At 44.1% G+C, this 24,388-nt stretch overlaps 2 protein-coding genes across 2 annotated transcripts in view; one reads left to right on the top strand and one right to left on the bottom strand.

Moving 5' to 3' along the window:
* The first annotated feature begins 268 nt into the window (after positions 1 to 268).
* On the top strand, positions 269 to 11,738 carry zgpat (zinc finger, CCCH-type with G patch domain). Its single transcript, XM_056274975.1, has 7 exons — positions 269 to 371; positions 2,317 to 2,963; positions 4,522 to 4,655; positions 6,080 to 6,241; positions 8,502 to 8,627; positions 9,609 to 10,041; positions 11,440 to 11,738. Exons 2-7 carry the CDS (start codon positions 2,365 to 2,367, stop codon positions 11,576 to 11,578), a joined length of 1,593 nt encoding a protein of 530 aa, XP_056130950.1. The 5' UTR covers positions 269 to 371; positions 2,317 to 2,364; the 3' UTR covers positions 11,579 to 11,738.
* A 7,902-nt stretch (positions 11,739 to 19,640) lies between these two features.
* LOC130130077 (neuronal acetylcholine receptor subunit alpha-2-like) overlaps positions 19,641 to 24,388 on the bottom strand; it is a 44,652-nt gene continuing 39,904 nt past the window's right edge. The window contains exons 5-6 of the mRNA XM_056299812.1: positions 22,212 to 23,649; positions 19,641 to 19,766 (exon numbers count right to left, since the gene is read on the bottom strand). Of these exons, the coding sequence (XP_056155787.1) occupies positions 19,641 to 19,766; positions 22,212 to 23,649 (1,564 nt within the window). The remainder of the gene's footprint in view (positions 19,767 to 22,211; positions 23,650 to 24,388) is intronic.

The following is a 24,388-nucleotide window of genomic DNA, read 5'->3' as shown; positions in this document are numbered from 1 at the left end:
TTTGTATTCTACCTTTCAGAATAAATGTACAAATAGTGTCACGGGGCGGGATAAAATTCTTTAAATCTGAATCAAGCTTTACTTACTATATAAGACACACTCCCGCTGCTATTGGCAGCAGCCGCGTGTTTTTATTCAAAACTAGAACTCTGCACCCAAACCCCGCCTTACGATTAGTTTAATGAAAACTTTTATTTTTGAAAAGCAGGACAATCAAACCGGATATCTTCCCAACATTTCCGTTAGCGTGACGCGTGAACCGGTAACAGTCATGCGCAGGCTTATTTTTTTGTAACTAAATCGAAAAACTCCCGTCTTTTGTTTTTTGACGAAAAATAAGATGTCAAACAGACGTGCCGGTGGCTCTTGGGGTAGGGTTTATGGTGTCTATGGTCTGAAAGAATTTGCTAACAAACGTTAGCTGCATAGTGCTATCCAATAGCTAGCCTGGTCGAGCCAGTATGTCGCTGTTATTCGTGTCTTCCACGTAACTGCCTACGCCGCAAATTAATGTGGTCTTGCGCTTTTTTGAATGGAAAAATTAATATTCACATTACTGAAATATCTTACATCTTTTTGATTTTACAAATATTAACCCAACTTGGCTGGCGTGGATGAAAGAGGCGAGGATCGCGTTTGATTGGCAGCTCCTGTGTCCCATACGCCGCGCGACCCTGTGAATGCCCCTTGGTGTTTCTTGCCCCCGAAATGATTGCTGAACGATGACTTTCTACCCCGACCTCGCTATTAAAAACATCAGTCTTAGTTTCAGTCAGTCAGTCAGTCAGTCAGTGAAATGGTCGTATACCCAGTCCGAGTCGAACCCCAAAACAAACAACCACAATAGCCAAAACATGAACACTAAAACAACAATTTGAACATGAACGTTAATAGTGCCAGAATCCCTAGCACTCCCCGGTAACACTTTAGCATGGGGAACATAAAAAAACTTAATTACTAGTGAATTAGTAATGATCAAGATGTCACTTTAGTATGGGGAACATATTCTAAGTAACAAAAACTTAATTTACAGTAATTTAACACTATGAACACTTGTAGTTTTGTGTTTTGTTATGTAAGAACAGACCATATTCATTAAGTGTTAGTAAGGGAGAATAACTCTTCTTGTGGTACTACCACCTTATAAAGGCCACACTAAGCAAAGCATATTGAGATGGTACTACTAATAAGCAATACTTCTGAGGTTATAGAGGGAAAACTCATAGTTAATGGCTTACTGGTTGTATAATAACGCCATGCAGAAGAAGGCATTAATGAGTACGTAATAATGACCAGTTAAGAGCCAATATGTTGCTAATTTGCATGCTAATAAGTGCCTAATTAATGGTGACTACGTTCCCCATACTAAAGTGTTACCCACTCCCCCAGTGCAGAATGGGCGATAGTCGGAGTGACCAGCCTCTCCAGTCGCTACAATATTTATTACAGTTCGATTTTTATACATAAATGCATAAATATAATCTTGGGAAGAAAAAAAAACTTCTACAAACGTCCCTGGTCGAATTTGAATTATAGTTTCAAAATATCTACAAAACCCATTAGTGATGAATATCTAAAAAAGCTGCAGTATCGAAAAAACCTGTTTGTGGCATGAATCACAAAAAAACCCAGTGCAACTTTCCAAATGTGATTTACTGCTGTTTGTTTGTTTTCTTTTCATTGATGTTCATATTTCTGACAACAAATTGTATTTCACTGTTAAAACATCACGTCATGTTTTGATTTAATATTTCAATAAATATGGGCGGCACCGTGGTTGGCACGGTTGCCACACAGCAAGAAGGTCATGGGTTCAAGCCCCGGTGTAGTCCAAACTTGGGGGTTGTCCCGGGTCGTCCTCTGTGTGGAGTTTGCATGTTCTCCCCGTGTCTGCGTGGGTTTCCTCCGGGGGCTCCGGTTTCCTCCCACAGTCCAAAGACATGTAGGTCAGGTGAATCGGCAGTACTAAATTGTCCCTAGGTGTGAATGTGTGTGTGTAGGCCCTGTGATGGCCTGGTGGCCTGTCCAGGGTGTCTCCCCACCTGCCACCCAATGACTGCTGGGATAGGCTCTAGCATCCCCTCGACTTGAGAGCAGGATAAGCGGTTTGGATAATGGATGGATGGATGGATGTATTTCAATATCTCTGGTGTGGACATGAAGTGTAATTAGCTAAATCTGCAACGTCAAATCTAAATGGACACCCTGTCAGCTAGACAAGGACCTGTAAAGTTTTATCAAACACACTGTATTATGAAATTTCTGTAAATAAACAATCCCTTAAAGTGTTTTCTCTTGTACCTCCTGGTGTTTTAGGTGCTTGATGTGGCCTAGCCATTGTCATTGCTGTCCCACCTAGGCGTCATGGATGAAGAAACACTGGAGGCAGCCATCACGACTTATGGCGCTCAGTTACAGCAGGTTGAGTTGGCCCTGTCAGCTGGCCTGGACCCTCCTGAACAGTCAGACCTACTTAAACTGAAAGACGACCTTTGTCAGCTCATAGAGCTCACTGAGGCTAGCTTGTTGTCTGTCAGAAAGAGCAAGCTCTTAGCCAGCCTTGAGGCTAGCAGTGGACCTCAGGCAACAGCCTCAGATGTGGCAGCTGGCACAAACACTGCAAATGGTGGCTTGGACAATGAGTTTGCTGCCTTCTATTCTGAGTTAGGGGAGTTTTCCGGAATCAGCTCAAGCACAAAAGATGGAGGGAACGAGGGTGAAGTTGAAGACCAAGAGGATGGTGAGGAGGAGGAGGAAGACTCACTTAGTGGTGCCAAAGTGAGAGCACCCTACCGGACAACTTGGGGGACACTGGAGTATCATAATGCCATGGTGGTTGGTACAGAACCTCCAGATGGGGATGAGGCACAAGTGAGGGTGCTTTACGTGTACCCCACCCAGAAGTCTATGAAACCCTGTCCATTCTTTCTAGAGGAAAAATGTCGCTTCAACGAAAATTGCAGGTAGAGTAACATGTTCTCCACTGAGAAGTCTGCAAACTTAGAATATCATGTTTGATGGAGATACATTTGGGTCCTGAATCACAGAAAGTTGAATCAGTTCATCAGGACACAACGTTTATTGGGAGAAACGTTTCATCACTCATCAGGTATCCCCACCATTATGAACAGCACAGTTGCATAACGACTGAACCAACGATCAGTTTCATATGCAAACTGCCGTGACCATTAACTAGAGTTACAATGGCCATGTGTACCAGTCATAGAGGATTGGGGAATAGTTGCAATCACAGCATTGTAAGATGGCGACAGATGTACCCCCTCCAGTTCAGGGATGGTCGTTCCCTCTTCACATAGATGGCCTCTTTGACTCCCCATTCAAACCAGCATTCCTCCCTATCAAGGATGTGCACATCCTCATCCTTGAAAAGAGTGGCCACTGGCCTGTAGATGGGTGTAGACCACGGAGTCCTGAACTGGCGTGTTAGCTCTCCTGTGTTGTGCCATCCTCTTCGCCAACGTTTGTTTGGTATACCCCAATGTACAAGTCACGGCAATCCTCCCGAAGTGTGTTGCTGTTTGTGCCGGGGGACTCGATCCTTGGGGTGCACCAATTTCTGGTGTAGCGTGTTTTGTACATCGGTCGCCATCTTACAATGCTGTTATTGCAACTATTCCCCAGTCCTCTGTGAATAGTACACATGGCCATAGCAACTCCAGTTAATGGTCACGGCAATTTGCATATGAAGCCGATGATTGGTTCAGTCTTTATGCAACTGTGCTGTTTATAAGGGTGGGTATACCTGCAGTAGGTTGAGACTGATTCAACTTTCTGTGATTTCTTTACCTGGGTTATTGAGCATGCATCAAGATCATTTAGGTCCTGAAAGGTAACAACCAGACAGTTTTGGTCATTTTAAAGTGGTGAAAAGTTTGTAACCTGCTACCCCTGAACTTGACTGATTGATAACTTTGCTCACGTTCTGCCCACCAGCACCATACAAATTAAAACTTAAGTCAGTGTCATATAATACAACACACAATTGTCTTGGAATTTTCATGGCTGGATTTGAGTGGTTGTGGATCTGTGGGCCAGATGGCGCTCACCATTTTTTATATGGTACATTTGGTCGCTCTTGCGAAGGCTGTTCAAATTTTCCAGAGATTTGTTACTACTGTTAGCTTAGTAAACGGCACTAAGTAAATAATTTTAAACCTAAACTCTTCTTGCATTTTATAAGGCATTATGATAATAATACAGTTAAAATAATAATAATTAGAATATTGAAAATGATAATAGAAATCAGCATTGGTATTGGCTGATCTTAAGGGAAAAAAGTAGTGGTTGGTATCGATCCCCAAATTCCTGATCAAAGCATCCTTAAGCAACAGTACTTACAATAACTGCAGAAGAAGAAACCTTTTCGATCAGCACAACATTAGGTCCTATTTAATCTCAAAACGTTGATTCATGGCTTGCTTGCCGTGCTAATTCACCACTCAACTACTGAGCAAGCATGTAAAGTTTTGATTTTTGCCCTGCCTCTTATGGTTTTTGCAGGTTTTCCCATGGTGAAGTGGTGTACGTGTCAGAGTTGAGGGAATTTCAGGAGTTTGACCTCAGTAATCTCCAAGAGAGCTCATCCTGTTTGGCTCGACACGAGGACGGCATCTGGTACCCTGCCAAAATCACAGGTTACTCCTATAACAATACACTCATCAGTGTGAGGATGTAAACGTGTTTTAAGTAATCTAGTTCTGTGGGAGGAAGGGAGATCACAAAGCTGCTACAAAAGTCATGTCAGATGCCGTATAATTGGTACACAATTAATAAAACCTTCTTACCAGCATTATTAGCAGCATTTCTTCTTCTGGTATGATTGCATAGTAGAGCAAACCAGATATTAAATGCCCGATTTATTCAAATACTGCTCTAATACTACAAAACATACATACAAAGTCAAAAGTGTTTTCCTTGGTCTTCAGGTCCTTTATGCAGAGGTTTTAGTCCAAAAACTGATAGTTTTTATGTTTTGTGACAAACTGGATATGGAGCAAAGCAGGGCACAACATCTCCTTTTCACGTGAGACTTACAACACAATGCCCTGGGGATGTGTACTTTTACTTGAAGTTGGCAGTGGTGGGAGGGTCACTGGAGTCAGCAGACTGGGTGGAGAACCTGCTTGTTAGTGTTTGTGTGTTGGTTATCCATGCGCTATCATTACAGATATTTGATTTACTCAGGACTTCTAAAGACTTAGTAAATTTGATATTTAGGGCATCTGGGTAGTGTAGCGGTCTATTCCATTGCTTACCAATGCGGGGATCGTCAGTTCGAATCCCCGTGTTACCTCCGGCTTGGTCGAGCATCCCTACAGACACAATTGGCCGTGTCTGCAGGTGGGAAGCCGGATGTGGGTATGTGTCCTGGTCGCTGCACTCGCACCTCCTCTGGTCAGTCGGGGCAACTGTTCGGGGGGAGGGGGGGAACTGGGGGGAATAGTGTGCGCTATGTCCCCCTGGTGAAACTCCTCACTGTCAGGTGAAAAGAAGTGGCTGGCGACTCCAGATGTTTTGGAGGAGGCATGTGGTAGTCTGCAGCCCTCCCTGGATCGGCAGAGGGGGTGGAGAGGACATTTAGACGTCCAGTTGACGTCTCTGACCGGACTCGGACAAATCGTTTGAAAACCAACGTGCAGTGTTTGGCTGTCAAGCACTGAATTAAGGTTTAAACTCCCTCCCAAAGAATGGCTAGATTTGTATACATTTACCGTAAATGTATAGGTGGACCTAAGCGAACATGGCCTCTGACGTAGGCATGCCGAGACAGAATACACACAACATACACATTATTTAACAATGTACAGAGGTGGAGCTTCAGTAAAACCAACCACTGGGTAGACCCTTTAAACAAGTCATTGTAAAAAATAGTCTAATAGAAGTACAGAAGAATGTGTCCGACTGTGACAAGTATCTCTAACTTTAATACGCATGTTTTGTCTAGTATCACGACTTTCAATAAGATTAATTTGCGACAGCTTGACCTCAGAATAGTAGCTAGATCAGCCCTGTTTGTGTGATTTTTTTTTTTTTTACTCATACTTTGTCTTCCGTGTAGAAATTGATAACGGTTTCTACACTGTGAAGTTCGACTCGCTCCTGATGAAAGATTCTGTGGTGGAGGCTGACGGCGTCATCCCGCCACTGAGAGAAGATGATCCACTTTCCTCTGAGTCTGACCAGGACGACGCTGGAGATGGGGACACTGCTTATGCCAAAGGTAGACATCACTAGCTATGTTTCCATAGCAAGGATCGTAGTATTACCTTTTAGGTTTTGCTTAAAGGTACGCTGTTCGAATTCTATCTCAATCTTATCAGATATTTCTCCCGATGAGTATAGTTATAAGTTTATAAAGGGGGCGTCGGGGTGGCGTGGCGGTCTATTCTGTTGCCTACCAACACGGGGATTGTCAGTTTGAATCCCCATTTTACCCCCGGCTTGGTCGGGCGTCCCTACAGACACAATTGGCTGTGTCTGCGGGTGGGAAGCCGGATGTGGGTATGTGTCATGGTCGCTGCACTAGCGCCTCCTCTGGTCGGTCGGGGGCGCCTGTTCGGGGGGGGAACTGGGGGGAATAGCGTGCTCCTCCCACATGCTACGCCCCCCTGGTAAAACTCCACTGTCAGGTGAAAAGAAGCAGCTGACGACTCCACATGTATCGGAGGAGGCATGTGGTAGTCTGCAATCCTCCCCAGATCGGCAGAGGGGGTGGAACAGCGACCGAGACGGCTCGGAAGAGTGGGGTAATTGGCCGGATACAATTGGAGAGAAAGGGGGGGGGGTTTAAAAAAAAAAAACAAGTTTACAAAGTGAGCCTTTACCCGATTCTCTCCCCATTTGGTTAGTCATTGCGGCCAGTTATTGGCTATTTCTTTTGTATTATCGGATTGTAAACCAGCTTCTCCCCAAAACTCTCTTCTGTGGAGCCTCAACCCCATGTACAGGCCTTCAAGGTCACCCAGTTTAAAAGAAGTACAAGTTGTGTGTGGCTGAAAAGAAGCCCGTTTTCAGACTGAAAAAGACGTGTCGTGCTTTAGTAAAAACATCAGAACGAAAGCTTGGCTTTGAGAGCACAAGGGAACATGCCATCCGACCATCTCAAGGAAGTGATCAGACTGCCGATGCTCAATTTTCGCCCCCAGTGCACCACCAGTTACTTAGATGTGACCTATCTAACTAGATTGCTGGTTGCTAGCCAGTGTGCAGTCAAAGTAATCAATGTAGATAATACCTGCCTTGTTCAAAGTCAGCATACTTCCAATTTAGGGCAGAAAGGTGTTTATTTCCCCCCCCCCCCCCTTTGAAAATTGTTTTGCAACTTTCTGAGAAGCATGTATGCAGACAGCAGAGTGATGTTCCACTGTTATTATTTTATTCTATTATTACTTTATTGTGTGGCCAGGCTTGTTGGGGAAAAGGCATCAGAGCTGTTATTAATTACCCCTGGAGACTCTGGCTGCTGGTTCACTTAATTTTGTTCAGTTCTGTTCAGTTGAATAAATGCACCCATTTAGGCTGTTTTTCTTAGCCATTTATTATTTATTTTGTTTTACATCATGCCTGCCAACTGACTCCCCCCCCCGTGTGTTTGAGATCACAGAAGAAGTAGGCGAGGGAGGGCGTCTGGGTAGCATAGCGGTCTATTCCGTTGCCTACCAACACAGGGATCGCTGGTTCGACTCCCCGTGTTACGTCCAGCTTGGTCAGGCGTCCCTACAGACACAATTGGCGGCCATGTCTGCGGGTGGGAAGCCGGATGTGGGTATGTGTCGTGGTTGCTGCACTAGTGCCTCCTCTGGTCGGTCGGGGCGCCTGTTTGGGGGGGGGGACTGGGGGGAATAGCATGATCCTCCCACGCGCTACATCCCCCTGGTGAAACTCCTCACTGACAGGTGAAAAGACTCCACATGTGTTGGAGGCATGTGGTGGTCTGCAGCCCTCCCCGGATCGGCAGAGGGGGTGGAGCAGCGACCGGGACAGCACAGAGAGCAGGGTGATTGGCCAGGTACAATTCGGGAGAAAGAGGGGGGAAATCAAAAAAAAAAAAGAAGCAGGGGAGGGAAAAGACTCCAGGCCATAGACAAGTCATTCTCGCTTGTAGGCTACTTGGTAACAATATCTAAGAAAAAGAAAAATGTTCAGCTGTTGCTCTTTATCTTCTGAGTATGCATTTTATTTACGGATCAACAGATTGTACATCATTTGTTTTTTGTGGGGAAGACAGTTATCCTCTTCTTGTTGCTGTAACGTCTTTAAAATAAATCACTATCAAGTTATCGCCATCTGTGAAGAGGTTAGTTTGTCAGTAGGTTAAAAAAAAGGTGTGCTGGGGTCTGTAAACAAATTTGCTTTCAACAGGATTGAATAGCTACATAAATGCAAAATGACATGATGATTATGAGCACGAGGGATGATATGAATGTATTTTTTCTTGCTCAGCTTTTGTTTTCACTTATCTTTTGCTTGACATCCAATAGTTTTTGACTCTACTTTTGAAGAAGCAGCTGCCACATCTAGTAGCTCCAACTTCGGCGGTTGGGAAGCACACACCAGAGGCATCGGCTCCAGACTCATGCTGAAAATGGGCTATGAATATGGGAAAGGTAAGAGCAAGTGTGCAGCACTGGTAGAATGATACATGCTGTGGTCATTTACATACATCTATGCTTATATTGAATTAAGTGGAATGTTCTTTAACTTGACAAACCCTCCTGGACTAAATCTAACTTTGATGTTGTCAAAGTAACAACACAATTGATACAAGGTGGTGCTAAGAAATCTTTATTTCTTAGCACCACCTTGTATCAATTTCAATTTAGGTGTGCCAGCTCATCTATCAGTATTGACAGATGGAGCCACCACTAAACAGTTGTTCAATACTACTGTCAGTGCTTGTTCTCTGGTACACCTATACATCCAACAGAGCCATTATTACCTTCAGCTATGTTTATCCTGCTATGCTAACATCACAGAGTACCAAAGCCTGCCATGTTTCTAATCTTTACATGGGTTTGAACCTTTAGATGTCAGCAAACTCAATAAAAGGATTTAGTTATTGTTATTGACAGAAATACAATTTTTAAAGTTTGGAAATGAAACGAAAATGCCACCTACAATGTTGGATATACCCTTTGGCTGTGTGCGACTCAACACAACCTATTGAACACTGTGTTTCTATACGCAAGACGAAGTCTTCTCTCAGTTCCATCAACCTCCAACCGTACAACCACAGTCTACTACATTTGGCACTTGGACAACAATACAACAGGCATATCAGGGTTGTGTGGGTTGGTCGGTGTGTGTGCGTGTGATGGGGTGGGGATGCATTTCACTTTCATCCACCTAGGCACACAACACACACACACACACACACACACACACACACAATACTAAGGGTGTTGCTAAGTGGCTGCAGCCCACATTCATTACAAGTGCATACTCTATTTAGCACCCAACATTTGCCTTTTGTGCAACAAAATGTCGGTAATAACTAGGCAGCCTTAGTAAATCTATGTGTCTCTTAGCTAACTGTCCTTATGCACGGTCTTAACATGTTCTTACCTTGGTCTCAATGTTTACTTTAGGTCTGGGAAAGAACCAAGAGGGTCGTGTCGAGCCCGTGATGGCAGTTGTCCTGCCTAAAGGCAGATCTCTGGACCAGTGCGCAGAGCTCACTAAGAAAAAAACACAGTCTAAGATTGCCAAAGATGGCACCCAGACGGGCCACAAGAAAAGAAGCCGAAAGCCTCGGGACAACAACACTGGGGGGCGCCATAATGTTTTTGACTTTCTTAACAAAAAGCTTGGCGACACAGAGACCCGTTCTGTGATGGGGGGTGCCAGTGGAAGCCTCTTTCCTGCCAAGCCATCAGCAGGTGCTGGGGCTGAGGCTTACAGGGGGGGAAAGGATACCAAGAGGAGCCTGAATGTGAAGCTGTTCCAAGCTGCCGAGAGGGTGGCGCAGACAGAAAGAGAGATCCAGAGGCTGACTGAGTCTCTGAGCAGACGTACAGGAAGGTTAGTACTTTGTAGGGTGTCGATTCTCAGTTTGTGTATATGTCATAATGAGACTTAATCTACAAAGGCTGTGAACATTATCATTTATCATCGTTCTGTGAACATTATCAATTATCATTAATCGAACTACTACAACTACTACTTTCGGCTGTTCCCGTTAGGGGTCACCACAGCAGATCATCTGTTTCCATCTCTTCCTGTCCTCTGCATCTTTCTCTGTCATGCTAGCCACCTCCATGTCCTCCCTTACCACATCCATAAACCTCTTCTTTGGCCTTCCTCCTTTCCTCTTCCCTGGCAGCTCCATATTCAGCATCCTTCTCCCGATATACCCAGCATCTCTCCTCCACACCACCTCAATCTTGCCTCTTGCTTTGTCTCATCATTGTTAATCAAACTCTATGGTAAATATGGTGAAAATAGGTAGGAACTGTAAAAGCCTTGTTTTGATCCTCTTTTTTCTTCATTTTATTCTACCCCTACTTTATTTTTTTTACAGTGGCCCACCCTGGTTTTTTCCCCTTCTTTTATATTTTTACTTTTTATTTTATATATATATATAACATTTTTATATATCATTTTTTTTACTATAGTCTATTTTTGTGAAGTACTTCGAACTCTGTCTCCGTAGATGAGAAGCATTCTATCATTTAAAAAAACTTGATTTTTATTATTTTATTATTATTATAAGGTGACCTTTAGTGTCATGAAAGGTGCTTTTAAATAAAATGTTTATTGTTATTATTATCATTATTATTATCATTATTATTATTAGGGCCCTGTGATGGACTGGCAGCCTGTCCAGGGTGTCTCCCCCGCCTGCTGCCCAATGACTGCTGGGATAGGCTCCAGCATCCCTGCGACTCCAATTGGGATAAGCGGCTTAGATAATGGGAAAAAAATATTATTATTATTATTATTAGAATTTTCCTTTAATCATTGGGCCTCATTCATCAGTCGTTCGTATGTACAGATCTGTTCTTACACAGCCATGGAATATTTTTAGCCTTGAAGCTTGAAGCTTGTCTCGGAGACCAGTGTAGAATAACCTGAGTGACTGAGCCCTGAGTTTCGACACCCGTTGGCTAACACTGATGTCTTTGCAAACCCGGGTGACTGCTCGTTGCAAAAGGTAGACAATAAATGTTAGGGGGCAGGAATTACAAATTATCAACAGGCTTTGCTTCAGACTGTTAGGCAATCTCGAGAGCTAAAAATATGCCATGGGTGTGTAAGAACAGATTTGTACGTACGAATGACTGATGAATTGTATGAGTCTTTTCAAGACTGCCAGAGAAAGTGAAAAAAAAAAGAAACTGTCGTTGTTGAGCTCTTGGAAGAACATTAAGTCAATGCAACTTTTTGTTGTCTCTTTGTGACTGCTGTGTGTGTGCACAGGGATGCAGCCATGGTAAATAAGCTGGAGGAGAAGCTCTCTGCAGCCCGGAGACTACTGTCTCAGCAAAAAGCCCAGGAGCTGTCCATCCAGAAGGAGCACAGAAAGGCTGACACGCACAAGAAAATGACTGAGTTTTAACCGGGGGGTCTCTCTGAGACTTTGGGGATTAGAGGAAACACTGTTAACCTGAAATGAACTGTTGCCCCTGTTGAGCTGTTCAACATTTGTTGTTTATTTCATATTTCTTTTTACTACAACTTGTAAATGACAACATGTATCTTCAGTAAAAGAAAGTTTAATCGGTTCATCTGGACACAGCGTTTATTGACAGAAACGTTTCATCACTCATCTAAGTGACCTCTTCAGTCTCAACTCAGCAGGTATCCCCACCTTATAAACAATACGGTGACTGTAGGTATCCCCACCATTATAAACAATACAGTGACTGCAGGTATCCCCATCCTTATAAACAATACAGTGACTGCAGGTATCCCCATCCTTATAAACAACACAGCTGCATAACGACCGCAACCAACGATAGGTTTCATATGCAGATAGGCGTGTCCATTAACTAGAGTTACAATGGCCATGTTTACTATTCACAGAGGATTTGGGAATGTTTGCAATCACAGCACTATAAGATTGTGACAGATGTACTCTTAGCCCCCCCCCCCCCGGTTCAGGGATGGTCATTCCATCTTCACATAGATGGCCTGTTTTACTCCCTGTTCAAACCAGCGTTCCTCCCTATCAAGAATCTGCACATCCTCATCCTTGAAAGTGTGGCCACTGGCCTGTAGATGGTGTAGACTGTGGAGTCCTGGCCTTGGCCAGTGTCTGTTTAGTTTCCCGATGTACAAGTCACGGCAATCCTCCCGGCACGTAACAGCATACACTATATTGGTCTGTTTGTGCCGGGGGGACCCGATCCTTGGGGTGAACCAACTTCTGGGGCAGCGTGTTTTGGGGTTTGAAAGCAACTGAGACGCGGTGTTTGGAAAATACACGTCTCAACTGTTCCGACACTCCTGCGACACAGGGAATCACCACTGGTTTACGCCGAGGCAGCTGTTTCCTTCTCTTCTCTTCGATTGGCTGGTGCAACGTTTGGGCGTCTTCCTGGCTTTGACAAAATGCCCAGTATCTTCAGTGCAAACTGGTGAACTGTTTGTTAAGATGATCCCTTCATCGTTGCATCATGTGTTGAGGACTGTTTCTGCCTGAAAAACGGTTTTTCCAAGGATGAAAGCAGGGCTTCTGTTTGGGAAACGAACGCCACTATTTTAGATGAGAATGGTGTTGGTTTCAGGTGTTGGTCTTACACATAGCACCACTTACATCTGTTTCTTTCCGTGAGCGGTCGGTCGGTCAGTCAGCATCATCAGATGTTGGCCGCCGAAAAACATGCTGAACAACTGTCCGCCATTGCTCTCTCTCGCCTCACATGCTCCGATGGCTTCTGTTTTACCCATTTTCGTCCAGTTTGAGACGCTGTCCCTGTACAAGACAACATCTTCTCACGAGCAATGAGCATTTGGTTCACTGTCCTATGATAGCATTATTCTTTCAGTTTTTCAAAACAAACTTTTACTTTTATAGATTATACCATAAACAACTAAGCCCCAGTTAAAAAAAATATATATATATTTCAACGTTCCTCCAGAGAACGAAACCCCTGTTGGGTAAATGTCAGAAGTTGTAATCACTCTGGCCACGGGCACCTTTGAATCTGAAATCACCTCCTCAGGAGTCGGGAGACCTTTACAGAGTTTTGAAGCGAAGCCCTTGTTTTCCTCCATGTTGCCATCCAATTCATATACAACTCCTACCCCTCGACCTAATAATTAATTTGTAGGAGGTCCTGTACCATGTGGAGGTTTTTATGGGTACCTGTGCTCTTTTTCAATTCAAAGTAAAGGTTGGAATTCTTCTGTCTCGGTAACCGCATGTGTGCCGGGGGGGCGGGGGGGGGGTGATGCCCCGTTGGCATCTGACAATAGAAATTTGAGTTCAGTTGTATGACGGACTCAATCCAAAAGTGCTGCGACATAAATAAGAGGTAAATATAGGCATACAGTATGACAATACAGCTCAGGCAGTGGTTGTGTATGTAACCCACATGTATGCAGCGAATAGATTCAAACTTCACAGCGAATGGTATGCAAAAAATAACGGCAGCTGAAATATGCCACAGAATAACGTGCTGGTCCAAGACAAACTGATGACCACCAGGCAACTGGACATGCAGGACTCACCATGACTGGTCTCTGTCCTGAGGGAACCCTTGTTCACGCTGCCCTGAACTGATGAGTGACACGTCTTAGATTAGTGCCGACTCCCAATGGAGTAGCACCTCTTTATATATGAATGGGGCGGGGGGTATCCTGAATTTGCTGACCGAAGGGGAAATGTTAATAGGAAGAGTGTGTTTATTTAATGGGACCCCTAGGGGGGTCTGGTGCATGCTTTACTCCGTTTCTGAGCCCTATGTCTCCAGGGCATATCTTTGCCTACAGACTTGGGGAGCAGCAGATTTTCACGTGAGCGTGTGTACTTAGATCTCGATGTGTTGGCCACACTTATTAATGGGCTTTGTATGCCGTGCATAATCGTGCTTACACTGTCCATCCGACGTACGGAGTCCGGCCGGCCTATTAGCACAGTGCTCCCCGCTAATCGGTGCCCATCACAGCCCGGCTTATACGATTATGGACGGGGGATAGGCAAATGGATTGTGTGGCCACCTTGACAGATGTTTTACATAGGGATTCAAGCTAATCTTTTCAGCTGCAAGGCCGCCGGCTAATTGGAACGGGCCAGCCTCTAAACAGCCATAATGAGGTTAATCGGCTCTCCAATTTTCTAATTGGGTTCCTCTTCTACATATCTAGTTTCTACTGTATCTGATGTGGAGCTGAAGTACTCATCTCGTTGTCCCAGTGATTCAAAATAACAAAACAAAAAAAAGCTTTCTGTATATTTGTAATGTGAAACTCGTCTTTTTTTATACAGTGAAAATACTTATTTCTCGTATCCTCGTTGGAGTTTGTCTTGATCAAACGTTTAATGATTGACAATAATTATCTCAATCCCCAAATTAATTATCAAAGAATTACAGGCCAGCTCTTTCCATCTACAAAGGAAAGCATTTTGTTAAAATAAATATAGAATAAACATGAAATGTCGATTAGTCAGGCACCTTGTAACGTTATTTAGACAGGTGCAATATGAATAAAGTTTATTAATATTATTCACACAGGTAAAATTAATATGACATCTTCAAGCTAACTTAGTGTGCTTGTATGACTTCTTGCATCCTTAAGCCACCCAGTACAGAGCTCCTTGATGAAGCTGTACAATCCGACGCCTTTCACAATTAGCCTTTGAATAAGTATTTAAAACAGAAATTATGCGAGGCGGTTACTTAGTGCAAGGCTTGTCTGCCTCTCTCTTATCTTTAAACGGAAATTAATTCAGAGTTCCATGAAGGCCGGCATCATTTCATTTAGAAATCCAATTCAAAGTGCACTATTGTGGTGAGTCTTTGGAGAAAACCCGAAGGATAAATGAAAATTATCCATTTAATCGTGACTAGTTAAACACACACAGAAGATTAACCTTAGCTTGTGTCATTAAAGCAGTGACCTGAGATGGCATTTTCAGGGCATCCAACCGCTACTTTGAATTTTACACAAATAGCCAACTTTTATTTTTAATAATATCCAGCCATTCAATTGCAAATTGTGTGCTGAAATCAGTGAAATATATAAGTGCAAGACTGCAAAATTTTCACCTTGTTAGGTAGGGATGTAACGACACATCAATCTGGATTGACGTGTCGATTCAGTCATCGATGCAACGTGAAAACATCGATCCATATCGTCATCTTCAAGATACACCTAGGATGTGAAAATGTTAAAGCCCAATACCCCCAAACCACTGCGCACCCAGACAGAACCCTGTAAATCCAGGGGGATGAAGCAGAGATGTGCATGGTTCAGGTTCATAATTGAAAGGGCATCAAGGGCTCTTTAAGTTAACCGATAAAGAAACGCTTGCACTTAAACATCAGAAATGTGGCACTTTATAGTGAACAACAGGTCTATTTTTAATCTTTTTATTAAAAAGAACAGAGGTTTTTCATTGAAAAGCCTGGTAGACCTCGGTAATAAAATCACATTTTAGTTGCTTTTTGTGATTTGATATGAATATAATTGATTGTGTTAAATGGACATGTATATTGTCTCATAGATCATGGGCCCCTGAATTGAACTGAATCGAAATCGTCTCGTGGCAGACTTTATGACATCAGCAAATATCGTATCGCCACCCAAAGAATCGATATATCGTATCGTGATGAAACTTGTGATTTACAACCCTACTTGTTTGTAATGCATGCTCCTATATTGTGCCTAGCCGCCATTTTCTCCTGTCTGTTTTTCTATACACAGATCAATGGTTGTGTCTCCACTGCTGAGGTGGTGGAAACGTAATAGTTTATTGGCAGAGGTCAGCGATGAAGTCGTCTGTTTGGGCGTAGAGGTGTAGCGCTATGTGGTTTTAGTGTGGTCGAACAGCAGTGATGGGATGCATGGCAACAAAAGTAAAATACTGAATAGCTCATCATTCATTCCTCCACAGAAATGTAGTATTCTCTAGCTTTTGAGTTGCTTTATACCAGTGTGTATTTCCTAGTTTCTCTTATCTAATGAAGGAACTGTAAAGTACTGCGGTGAAAACGTCGTCCCTAAGAGAACCATGCATTTCACAATACCCACTGCATCTTTTATAATACAGAGTCTTTTATCACCCCTTCAGATCTCATTGAGAATCACTGAAGGTGACTTGTAATAATTCGGAGTGAAAAAAATTTCTAATCTATTAGCATAACCTCAACTATGAAGTCAGCAGCCAATTGGGTGAAAAGTCATAAATTACCACAGCCAAATGAAATGCACCATGGGGTGGTTTGAACTTGTGTGCTCCTTTTTCCTCTGGTATTCTAATATCTAGCTACATCTTGAACATTTAGGTTGAACTTCAGTTTATTCGCACAAGTCGTCATAATAAATCGAAAAATGCCACTAACAAGATCAACTGCTCAGGTGGTACAACGTTGAAAAGAAAGAAGCTCGGTAACATTTCCTACCCAACACCACAACCATTTAAACAATTATTCAGTTACACGTCGAGGTAGCGTAGCAGTCTATTCCGTTGCCTACCAACATGGGGATCGCCGGTTCGAATCCCCGTGTTACCTCCAGCTTGGTCGGGCATCCCTACAGACACAATTGGCTGTGTCTGTGGGTGGGAAGCCGGATGTGGGTATGTGTCCTGGTCGCTGCACTAGCGCCTCCTCTGGTTGGTCAGGGTGCCTGTTCGGGGGGGGGGGGGTACTGGGGGGGAATAGCGTGATCCTCCTACATGCTACGTCCCCCTGGCAAAACTCCTCTGTCAGGTGAAAAGAAGCGGCTGGCGACTCCACACCCAGATAGCATCTGGATGTGGGCCACTCCAGGCAATGATGCGCCTTCTTCTGGCCCTGTACAGGGGGGAGGGGGAACTGTGGGGGAATAGCGTGATCCTCCCACACGCTACATCCCCCTGGCGAAACTCCTCACTGTCAGGTGAAAAGAAGAAGCGGCTGGCAACTCCACGTGTATCGGAGGAGGCATGTGGTAGTCTGCAGCCCTACCCGGACCAGCATAGAGGGTGGAGCAGTGACCGGGATGGCTCGGAAGAGTGGGGTAACTGGCCAGATACAATTGGGGAGAAAAAGGGGGGAAAACAAAAATACAAAACAATTCTTCAGTCGGGGATTTAAAAGATTTTTGAAGTACTTCCGTCCATCACAGAAAAACCCCGTTATTGTAATGATTCATACAGGATTCTGCAGCCCACCATTAACTGAAGCGGTGCACATGTGAGCATGACCTCTAAGTACATTAGGAGAGCACTTCAGCCATATCAGATGCGGATGCAGTTCAGCAAATTCAGTGCGAGGTGTTGTGTTCCACTGTCACTGTGACCGGTCAGCCCTCAGAATCCCCACCTCTACCTGGAGGCCCGGTTCAGTTGGCCTACACTCGAAATACGTCACTTCATCAGTGTGGATGAAAATATCCCAGAAATCTTAGATTGTGAAAATAATGTACTGACTGCAGTAATTTTTTGGCCATATTTTTTACAATTTTTTTCCCCAAAAGCCAAAGACATAATACATTCAGGAGAAAGAAAATTCATAGTTAGTGAAAACCATCTTCTCTTCTTTTCATAAATCGTTATACCATTCCTTTTGGGAAGGAAAACAGCGTCTTTACAGGAAGTTGAAAATAAAAAAAAAAATTTACTCTTATTATGCTTATGATAAAAGCTCCTCGGCTCACCACGTCCTGTGTTATCTTTTGGCTTTATTAAGGAAAATACTTGGCAGCAGGGTGGCGAGCTCATAAACCCTCCAATAATTCTACTTTGCCAGAATTAGGTATCAGAAATACAGACCACACAGTCCTGGTGAGCCGTCGCTGCAGGTCAGAACATCATATCCACAAACATAGATGATGATCACATGACCATTTTAAGAAAAGTGGTTAATCTGTGAGCTGTTATCCAATCATTGAGGGTGGTTTGATGTGTAATTGGGGGGGTCATCGTACCCCTGGACCACTGAAACCACCCCTTTACTGCTAACCTCTCCCCCACTGCCACCACAACCACCACTGCCGTGCAACCCAGACAGTCACATGTTCCAAGGGAACGCGGCAAAAGAATCGCCTTTACGTATTTGCCCCATTGTCTTGACTGTACTGGGAGGGAACTCGTTTGGTTTTTAGGGACCACTTCCCATCTTTGGCCTCGAACGTAAAAACAGTCTGAGGAAACCCTGCTGCCAGAAACTGATTTGAAGGTCACATTAGCCTCATAATGGCACACTTACAGCAGAACTGCACGCTAATGTGATGTAGTCTGTTCATCCCCCCCCCCTAATTGTACCCGGCCAATCACCCCACTCTTCCGAGCCATCCCGATCGCTGCTCCACCCCCTCTGCTAATACGGGGAGGGCTGTAGACTACCACATGCCAGAGTGTCCGGGTAGTGTAGCGGTCTATTCCATTGCCTACCAACACGGGGATCCCCAGTTCGAATCCCCATGTTACCTCCGGCTTGGTCGGGTGTCCCTGCGGACACAATTGGCCGTGTCTGCGGGTGGGAAGCCGGATGTGAGTACGTGTCCTGTCGCTGCACTAGCGCCTCCTCTGGTCGATCGGGGCACCTGTCCAGGGGGGAGGGGGAACAGGGGGGAATAGCGTAATCCTCCCATGTGCTACGTGCCCCTGGCGAAACTCCTCACTGTCAGGTGAAAAGAAGTGGCTGGTGACTCCACATGTATCGGAGGGGACATGTGGTAGTCTGCAGCCCTCCCCGGGTCAGCAGAGGAGGTGGAGCAGGGACCGGGACGGCTCGGAAGAGTGGGGTAGTTGGCCGGAAACAATTGGGGAGAAGAGGAAAAAAAGGGGGGGGGGGTCAATGTTTTGACAAAAGAAGAAATGCATTCGACTCTTTTGAACTTATCACTCTGATGCTTGACATCTTGAAGCAACGCCAGCCGTCACTCCGACCCGTGGCATGGATGGGTGATTAATTAAGGTAAAAACGTAATAGGACCGCTAGCAAACAACAGCTACAGCATGCAACTCACAACAAGCCACCGTGATGCTGTCACATCGCTGACAGCCCGTCCATGGCAGGAAGTCACTGCTCACAATGCCTTACAAATATATATGTTGGGGTTACGGTGTTTCTCCCCCCCCCCCTTTGTCACCATTCAAGTCTATCCTTCATCAGTAGTGTGAAGGTGACAGCCTTGAGCCATACCGCTCGATGTCAACGCGGCGTGGCGGGAAGGGGTGTTTTCACCGTTGGCCTTTTGCCCTCATGAAGAATTCATACGTCCTCTGGAATCAATGAAAGGCATTTTACTCCTTTTTTTTTTCTTTCTTTTTTTCTGTGACTAACCCTTTGACAAGCAGGGCCACGGGGAAAGACAGGGACCTTTCCTTTTTGGGGGGAAAGAGGAGAAAAAAAATGCTGAAAAATGACCGCCATAACAAACAGTCTGTCCGCATGTCTTTACCGTTGACCACACGGCAGGCCGTCCTCCGGTTCAGTTCGCTCGGCGTTGTCACGGCAGGGGGGACGTTATATCATTCCAGCCAGCCAGGGCGGGAGGAAAAGCCCCACTGACCCCAGTATACACACGAGTATAAACATCCAGAGGAATATCCTGTCGATGACCATGGCCACGTACTTCCAGTCCTCCTTCACCTAGGGCGAAAGAAGAGCAGAACCGGAGATGAGACGGACACGTCGAATCTAACCGCACACTTTTCCTTTTACAAGCTGCCAATTTCCCCGCCTGACTGATTTCTCTCCGATGGCTGACTTTTCCATTATGAGGAAACTATCTCTTAAACGTCTGTCAATCCCTGCTGTCCCTGCTTGTGAAATATTCAAGGTCAAGTGATGTAAGGCCCAGCGCACCAAGAACACCGGGGGTTCTCCCCCACAAAAATGGACTACAGTGACGCCGCGGACAATAGGGAATCACTTCAGTATGTCAGTATTAAGTATTTAAGTATGAAGTATTTTCCTCACATTACTATGCAAACTATATAGCCAAGTACAACAACTTTTCTACAGATATACTGCAGGAACACTTCAGGAATACTTTATACACCATGGAAATATTATAGTAGTTTTATAGTAATGCAACAATAAGAAAAATGGGAACTACTATAGTAATTTGTATCATACTGGCTATAGAGTTTGTAGTGTATGATGAAAGAAATACCATAACATGTTCTACTGTAGTTCATTTTTGGAAGGGATATATATATAACTTTGTTAAAATAAACACTCAACGCTAGGGATAGTGCTCCTCAAATAAGGGGCAAAATAATCCAGTTAGTCAAGTAAATTGACTAACTGGATTTTATATATATATATATATATATATATATATATATACAGCTGATGATTGCTTATGGCATGAAACAGGCTTGTATTGTCTCATAAAGAATTTACTTGAATTGTTGGACTATATATATATATGTGTGTGTGTGTGTGTGTGTGTATAGTATATATAGTAGATAGTTGTATTTTTTTCTGTACTTTCAGTTATCTCCACCATTCATTGTCTTATTCACCCACAAACACATTGTTAGTTTTCTCAGAAAAAAAAATCTATATTACTTCCCAAGGTGCCCTGTGATTCAGAGATAACAGGGACTCAAGACCTGTGCATTTAAAAGCTATTTACTGCTTATTTATTTCCTAGTTATTATATTGAATTGCTGGTTGGATTTTCACCATCACATTTCAGAGTGATAACAGGATTCCCACTCTTTTTAGGATTTTTTTTTTCTCCAGAACATTTCAAAGACATTTTTCATGACTTTATGCCTGGCTATACATGAAAGCCATTGCACACACATATAAACAATTCCTCAAACAGTTATCGTTTGATCACGGAGTTTTACTGACACATTTCATCTCATCCCATCTCATCATCAGCTGCTTCTCCAGGGTCAGGTCATGATGGCAGCAAGCTAAGTAGGGCAACGCCCTCCAGCTCCTCCTGGGGGATCCCAAGGCATTCCCAGTTCTCAGGCCAGATTGGACATGTAGTCCATTCCAGTGAGTTCTGGGTCTACCCTGGGGTCTCCTCCCAGTTGGCCGTGCCCAGAAAACCTCCAAAGGAAGGCACCCAGGAGGCATCCTAATCAGATGCCTGAACCACCTCAACTGGCTCCTTTCGACGCAAAGGAGCAGCATCTCTACTCCGAGCTCCCTCTGGACGTCCGAGCTCTTCACCCTATCTCTAAGGCTGAGCCCAGACACCCTGCAGAGGAAACTCATTTCAGCCGCTTGTATCTGTGATCTCACCCTTTCGATCACTACCCAAAGCTCATGACTATACGGGCTCATGACCACTGGTAAATATCTATAATATTGACATATCTCCAATTGTAATGTTATATTTTTCACTGAATTGGCAAACAAGCACACTGAACTGGGCATAAGTTAACGCGGCTGCGTTGTGATGTTTAATCCCAGCGGCTCCTAAATGGGCTGTGTAACTTTAAGCTTGTCACTGAACACATCACCCAAACTTTAAGCACTATTTTCCATGGCCTCAATAATATTTCCAAGACATATGATCAGTTCTGTCATTTTTCAAGTGCTTTTCATGACTAGTTCATAAATTTTCAGGTTTTTCAGGATGCATGTGAACCCCGAATAAAGTTATTCCTTGAAAATACATATAGCTAAATGTAGTGGTGGGATTGTCGTGACACAATGTATATACATTGTGGTCTTATCAGGTCTTTACCATATAATCATAAGTAATCATTAAATTCATCTTTTCACAGCAGTATGATGATGATGATGATGATTACTATTTTTGTGGTTATGGCAGAAATACAAACCAAACCTGCAGTAATACACAAATGGAAAATTCTTTTGGAAATTCTTAACAGATGGAAATGCTATGTGGTTGAAGATTGTTGGCCAGTGGTTGGACTTGACAATGGATTCATAACGAGTTTTAAAGAAGGCCCAAATTGTCTTCTAGCTTAGAGTGGGTTTTTTTCCCCCAGATCTTTTGAAATTGCACCATTTTATTTACAAGTATGTCATCATTATCAAAATCCCCCACTGTAATATAGCTTTACAGTTATGGCAGTGAAGTTGCATTTGTACACTCACTGAAAAGTCGGCATCCTCTGCCCTGAGATGATCGGCAATGTACTGGACTCCTTCTATGGCCCGTCGTATAGCCGGGGAAATAGCTGGCCCTGTGGTGTCCAGCTGGCTACTTGGTTCTTTGTCCAGATCTTTAGCGGAAGTCTCTGAAAGGTCGTCTGCAGGTTTCTTTAGCTTCCCTGCCACCGCTTTGGCCTCAGTAGCTTCATCATGGAGGCAACAATACTGGAAGCTGTTGGACCGACAGCGATGTCCAGTTCTCTCAGGGATCTCCTCTCGGTGGTTGTTCATCAGCTCTACACTGACTGAGCGACCATTAAGGGTCAGTATTTGAGGTTCTTTCCTGGGAAGGATGCGAAGGGGGCCCAGTGGTAGGGCAGGGGGTGAGGTGGATGACGGGGAAGAAGATGAGGCTGAGATGTTGTGTCCAAAGTGTAACACCTGCTCTGGGACTGGAAGAAATGAATTTTGACTGGAGGAGGAACGGTAGCAGAGCTTCCCTTTTAGCAGATGCTCCTTCCGGTTAAGGCTCAGGAGTGAGGAGGATGGAGAAGGGGAGAAGACAAGCATGCTAGGGCTGTCAGATTGGTTGGTCGGGGGTTCATCCCCTCGCTGGCCTGCCTGTCCCAACCCTGTCTCTAACCCTGCCCAAAACACCTTTGAACTGTCCGTTGCAGATATGGCTGTTGGGCAGTGCATCATCTCAATAAGCTTTTTACAGTTTTGCTTCGCCGTACCTGGAGGGCGCTTCATAAAGAGGACCCGAGGCACCCAGTCCAGGAATACCCTCCGCACCCAATGTGGCATCCCATGGGTTTGTGGCGATCGGTGATGTACATTCAGCACAAAGACGGTGATTATAATGGAGAGTGTGACGAAGATCATAGTAAAGAGGAGGTATTCACCAATGAGCGGTATCACCAGCGATGTAGATGGTATGATCTCTGTGATCAGAAGCAGGAACACTGTCAGGGAGAGTAATACAGAGATACAGAGGGTGATCTTCTCCCCGCATTGTGATGGCAAATAGAACACCAGCACAGTCAGACAGGAGATTAACAGACAGGGGATGATGAGGTTTATGGTGTAGAACAAAGGGAGCCTCCGGATGATGAAGTAGTATGTGATGTCCGGATAGATCTCAGTGCAGCACTCGTACTTCTTTGTGTTGTACTTGCCCACTGCATTGATTATAACCCACTCGCCACTTTCCCAGTAGTCCATCTGGTCCACATGGCTGGCCATACTGATCAAATCAATCTTGGCCCTGTCGTAGGTCCAGGAGCCAAACTTCATCTTGCAGTTTTGCTGATCGAAAGGGAAGAAGGTGACATCAATGCTGCAGGAGGACTTGTAAATGGCGGGAGGCATCCACTTGATCCGACCATCATGGAACAGGTGGGCCTTGGTCAGGTGAGTTACTGCAAAGTCACCATCAGCACTGCAGAGAATGTGCAGAAATTACATAAGGGACTTTTTTCTTTCAAAATGAACTTTTACCTTCGGCTCTTTTCCAAACCGTGATAGCAGTTCAAAACTCTTAACCCTGATGATTCAATTTCATGAAATAACCCCTTCATATTTTAACATTCTGGCTTTTCTTTGATTTTTACCACTTGCCAAAATGTAAGGAAAAAAAATCTGCATTGGCACCTCAGCAAAATGATAAATGGTCTGTTAAAACATAAAAAACTTTGTCAACATTACTTTTTAAAACCCATGAGTACCCCTAACTGCACGCCACCATGCACCCTAGCGCTATCCATGAAGCCTGCCTGTAAGATGCTGTTGTCCTACATATGTTAAGCAATCCGTTTGCTCGACATATCCAGCGTGTATTCACGCCACATTTGATAATATAGAACAAACTGATTTAAAGAAAGGAAGAAGTTTCACCAAGTTGGGTTATCAGTACAAAAAAAAAGGATTTCTTTAAGAACCCGTCATTCAGTATCACGCCAGTTAGCTCATACACATAACTGAATCAGCTTTGAACACTACTTCAGTAATTCCCTCTGTTATTTCATCATCAGTAAACACAATCATCTGTTTGATATTTAATGAATGTGATGACATAGCAGGCCGAAAATTGTCATTATTCACGAGAGCAAATTCTGTCACGGGCCAATGTTTGTGGTGAAGAATCTCTAATCAGCTGCCTTATGCAAAATGCAATAAAT

Source organism: Lampris incognitus, chromosome 2 (assembly GCF_029633865.1).
Source record: "Lampris incognitus isolate fLamInc1 chromosome 2, fLamInc1.hap2, whole genome shotgun sequence".
Lineage (NCBI taxonomy): Eukaryota > Metazoa > Chordata > Actinopteri > Lampriformes > Lampridae > Lampris > Lampris incognitus.
This window is presented reverse-complemented; position numbering and strand designations above follow the sequence as displayed.